At 39.0% G+C, this 4,480-nt stretch overlaps 1 protein-coding gene across 1 annotated transcript; it reads left to right on the top strand.

The window, feature by feature from the left end:
- Positions 1-2,878: 2,878 nt before the first annotated feature.
- Positions 2,879-4,221, top strand: LOC131429058 (uncharacterized). The gene is made up of 3 exons (XM_058593108.1): positions 2,879-3,221; positions 3,288-3,664; positions 3,856-4,221. Exons 1-3 carry the CDS (start codon positions 2,879-2,881, stop codon positions 4,219-4,221), a joined length of 1,086 nt encoding a protein of 361 aa, XP_058449091.1.
- The last annotated feature ends 259 nt before the right edge of the window (positions 4,222-4,480 follow it).

Here is a 4,480-nt window from a genome sequence, read left to right as displayed (position 1 = left end):
TAACTACCCAAGTAACCACGACGCATTATAATTTTACATTAATTCAGCTTTCAAAATTCGCGTAAAACTTGAATTAATGCAGAGGAGTTGCACATGTTTTTGAAATGCTATTATAAAGCGAAAAAAGGCGTTTATTAAACTCTTATAGGATTATTAATCTTATAGTTAATATTAAAGTTTCATTGCTCCAAAATATAGCATTGAATGTCGATATATAGCACGGCGGAAGGTTGTTGTAAAATTATGCTCAGTTACATTTTGAATGCAAATTTAATGCACATTGCTTTAAAGTAGGATTAGTGTAATTATACATTAACAATGTAAAAATAGAGTTGTAAATGTACAGTGATATAATGCATATGGTTACTTGGGTATATCTGTAAAAACTCAAGTATCACACCAAAACCTCCATTTACGCAATAATCGAGGATTCGTCAACCGAATCATGAAGCAAAAAAAGTTTATGTAATTAAAAATTCATTACGTAAAATAAGTTGACGATATTTCAGATTTTCCACATAATTTTTATCTTATGTACATTATTCGACATAATATAATGAATATTCTTATCGACATTTGTAACAAACCATAGCAATATGAGTATTTTTCGAACGGATTTGATGAGTGAATGTTAGAAAACGACGTTAGAAGCCGTTTCAAAATCCAAGATGGCGACTTCCGGCATATCGATATTCGTTACAAACAATCACAATATGAGCATTTTTCTAACGGATTTGATGAGTGGGTTTTAAAAACGACGTTAGAAGCCGTTTCTAGGTACAACATGGCGGTCTCCGGCATATCGATATTCGTTACGAACCATAACAATATGAGTATTTTTCGAACGGATTTAATGAGCGGATGTTAGAAAACGACGTTAGAAGCCGTTTATAAATACAAGATGGCGGCTTCCGGCATATCGATATTCGTTACAAACCATCACAATATGAGTATTTTTCGAACGGATTTAATGAATGAATGTTAGAAAGCGACGTTAAAAGCCGTTTCAAAATCCAAGATGGCGACTTCCGGCATATCGATATTCGTTACAATCACAATATGAGTATTTTTCAAACGGATTTAATGAGCGGATGTTAGAAAACGACGTTAGAAGCCGTTTCTAAATCCATGATGGCGACTTCCGGCTTATCGATATTCGTTACGAACCATCACAATATGAGTATTTCTCGAACGAATTTTATAAGTGGATGTTAGAAAACGATGTTAGAAACAGTTTCAAAATTCAAGATGGCGACTTCCGGCATATCGATATTCGTTACAAACAATCAGAATATGAGTATTTTTCGAACGGATTTATTGAGTGGATGTTAGAAAACGACGTTAGAAGCCGTTTCTAAATCCATGATGGCGACTTCCGGTTAATCGATATTCGTTACAAATCATCACAATGAGTATTTTTCGAACGAATTTGATGAGTGGATGTTAAAAAACGACGATAGATGCCGTCAGTGTGAAAGAAATTACCGGCCACAAACTGGTTTTTGCTTCATTCGATCTTCGTCAAAACAAATTAGATTTGTATGAATGTGGTAATGCACTATTACCAAATATTACATTACAAACTAACATTACATCATATGTAAATAGACCCGAGGAGAAAGAAATATATATGGCTGTACGAGTAACCGTGTGTACGTATGTTTGATTCGTCCGATGCTAAATACAACGTATGGCGACGAGGATGGTTATTTATCGGTTCCTAATATAGCAGTATTGTCGCAGTATTCTCATTGGTGAGTATAACAATATAGAAAACAAATATTTCGAAGGTGATAGCCATAATTCCTCGAGCTAAAAGGTTGGCATACTTGATCGGCACTTTTCCGTTAGCAATGGCGTCTCGTTTTGAGACCAAAGAAAACTAAAAAAAAAAGAAGAAAAAAACAGAGAATGTCTAAACAAATAACCATGAAAATGGTGAATCTGCGACGAAAGCAGATGGCTACTCCGGCAGGACAGGAGCGGGCTACTCCGGCAGGAAAGGAGCGGGCTACCCCGGCAGGTCAGGGGCTGATTACCTCGGCAGGAAAGAGGTTAGAAAAATGAACTTGAGAGCACCGCGGCAGGTCAGCGGTCGAATTTTCTCTGGTCATTGATAAACGTGCAGTGCTATCAGATGTACTGGTTTATCGGGTTTTGTATCGATTTAGTTGCGTGCTGATAAATATTTAATTTGAAATTGATGATTACACTTGAGAAATAATCTAGCATCACTGTTGAATGAATCGAGAAAAAACAAAACAGAAAAACGTCACATGAGGTTTTTTCTTCTTCTATTCAAGATTATTTCGCTGGTTTGTAGACGATACGATATTATTGAAAAATTCTCTTTGGAAGGAGATTAACGGAAACGAGGTAAATTTTGATGCGTTTAAATGTGTCGTAAATACAGTGTTTTATTTTAAGGATGGAACAAATGCGGAGTCTTGCGAGTTTGCCACTGTTTACGCATAATAATGTGCCAATCTCGGATAGGCGGAATAAATGGCTCACATGGAAACTAGCTTTTGAAATTTGGCTTCGCGCTGTTAAAGTCACAGCACCGGTAGAAAAAAAGGACATGCTGTTGGCACAAGGAGGATTAGAGCTCCAGGAGATTTTCTTTAATATTCCGGGAGCTGATGTGGAGGGTGACGAAGAAAATGGTATCGATCCTTTTGCAGTTGCTTTAGAGAAATTAGACGAATACTTTGCACCCCAACGTCACGAGGCACATGAGCGGTACGTGTTTTGGGGAACTAAACCAGAACCGGGTGAAAGTTTGGTAAAGTTTTTGATGAGAGCTTGAACAATTGCGGAGAGATGCAACTTTGGGAAGACATCCGCTGAAAGTACATCGATCGCAGTTGTAGATAAGATGCTTCAATTTGTGCCAACTGCACTGCGTGAAAAGATGCTTCAGGAGAAATCTATCACGTTGGATGACGTAGTCAGACAAGTGAATGCTTACGAAACCAGCCGTTCCGCTAGTGAACAGATAAGTGGAAAGTCAATTCTGCAGCAGGCTGTCGGAACTGAAGAGAACGTTCAGTTCGTTCGGAAGACCTGCAAGTACTGTGGAAGATCTCACGGACCGAATCAGGAATGTCCCGCACGGGACAAAACATGCTCTGTCTGCGGCAAACGAGGCCACTTTCATGCTGTTTGTTATTCGCGGAATAGGAATAATTCTCCAGCAAACAAATCGACAGTTCAGCCTGGTAAGTAATCTGGGAAAAGGAATTTCAACCAAGCGTTTTCATCTGGAGCAAGATCATCTAATCAAGATAACAATCGCGGACATTCGAATCGTAAGGTGCATGCAATTGAACAATATGATACTGAAGATGCCAATGATGAGGTTGAGCTGGTAGATATGGTCTCTTCTGCCAATGATTCTGACGATTTAATCTGGGCAAGAGTTGGCGGAGTACTTATTGAGATGCAAATTGATTCGGGAGTGAAATCAAATATTATCGATTTCCAAACGTGGGAAAAAATGCTTCAGAATGGAGTACGCACAATCGGAAAATTTCAACGAAATGATAGGAGATTCAAGGTGTATGCACAAAAAGACTGTTTGGTGGTAGCTACAATGTTTGATGCAGAAATCAAAATTGAAGACCACGATAAACAGATGATGAAAGTGGCTAGATTCTATGTGGTGAGAGATGGTCCTCAACCATTACTTGGGAGGGAAACAGCGAAACAGCTTGGTGTTCTCATAGTTGGCCTCCCAAGCCAGCAGCAACCTGTTTGTCAAATTGAGGTGCATAAAACGTTTCCAAGCATTCGAGGAGTGAAAATTCACATTCCGATTGATAAATCCATTGAGCCGGTTGCACAACGATTCAGAAGATTGCCTTTCGCGATGGGGTAGAAGTAAAACTGAAGGAGCTATTGACGAATGATATCATCGAGAAAGTTTCGGAGCCGAGTCGCTGGGTATCTCCAATGGTCATCGTGGCGAAGGATTGTGGCAACATACGCTTGTGTATTGATATGAGACAGTTGAATAAGGCGATTCTGCGTGAAACTCATCCACTTCCGACTATAGAGGACATTCGCTGGAAGTTAAATGGAGCGGTATTCTTTTCTAGACTGGACATCAAAGACGCATTCCATCAGTTAGAATTGGATGACGAGAGCAAACCGTTGACAACGTTCATAGCTCACAAAGGTAAGTTGATATCGCAGCAACTTTCTTATGTTCAAGAGTAGTTTTTGTGATGTAAGTAGATATCGAGTTCTTATTGATTTTTTTCATCTAAGGTTTATTTCGCTACAAACGATTATTGTTTGGTATATCGTGCGCACCAGAGATTCCGAAAAGTAATGGAACAGATACTGGCGAGTTGCGGAAACTGCATCAATTTTATCGATGATATCATCGTAATGGGGAAAACCGAAAATGAACACGATGAGGCTCTCAAATGCGTTCTGGATAAACTGGCCGAATACGGCGATTTGTTGAACCAAT

This window comes from Malaya genurostris, chromosome 2 (assembly GCF_030247185.1).
Source record: "Malaya genurostris strain Urasoe2022 chromosome 2, Malgen_1.1, whole genome shotgun sequence".
In the NCBI taxonomy this organism is placed as follows: domain Eukaryota; kingdom Metazoa; phylum Arthropoda; class Insecta; order Diptera; family Culicidae; genus Malaya; species Malaya genurostris.
This window is presented reverse-complemented; position numbering and strand designations above follow the sequence as displayed.

Excerpts from the sequence above, each read along its gene's own strand:
- LOC131429058 (XM_058593108.1), top strand. The coding sequence starts at position 2,879 with ATGCTTCAATTTGTGCCAACTGCACTGCGTGAAAAGATGCTTCAGGAG. Across the intron at positions 3,222-3,287 it reads CAAATCGACAGTTCAGCCTG|ATAACAATCGCGGACATTCG; the intron begins GTAAGTAATCTG and ends CATCTAATCAAG. Across the intron at positions 3,665-3,855 it reads AAGTGGCTAGATTCTATGTG|AAGATTGCCTTTCGCGATGG; the intron begins GTGAGAGATGGT and ends ACAACGATTCAG.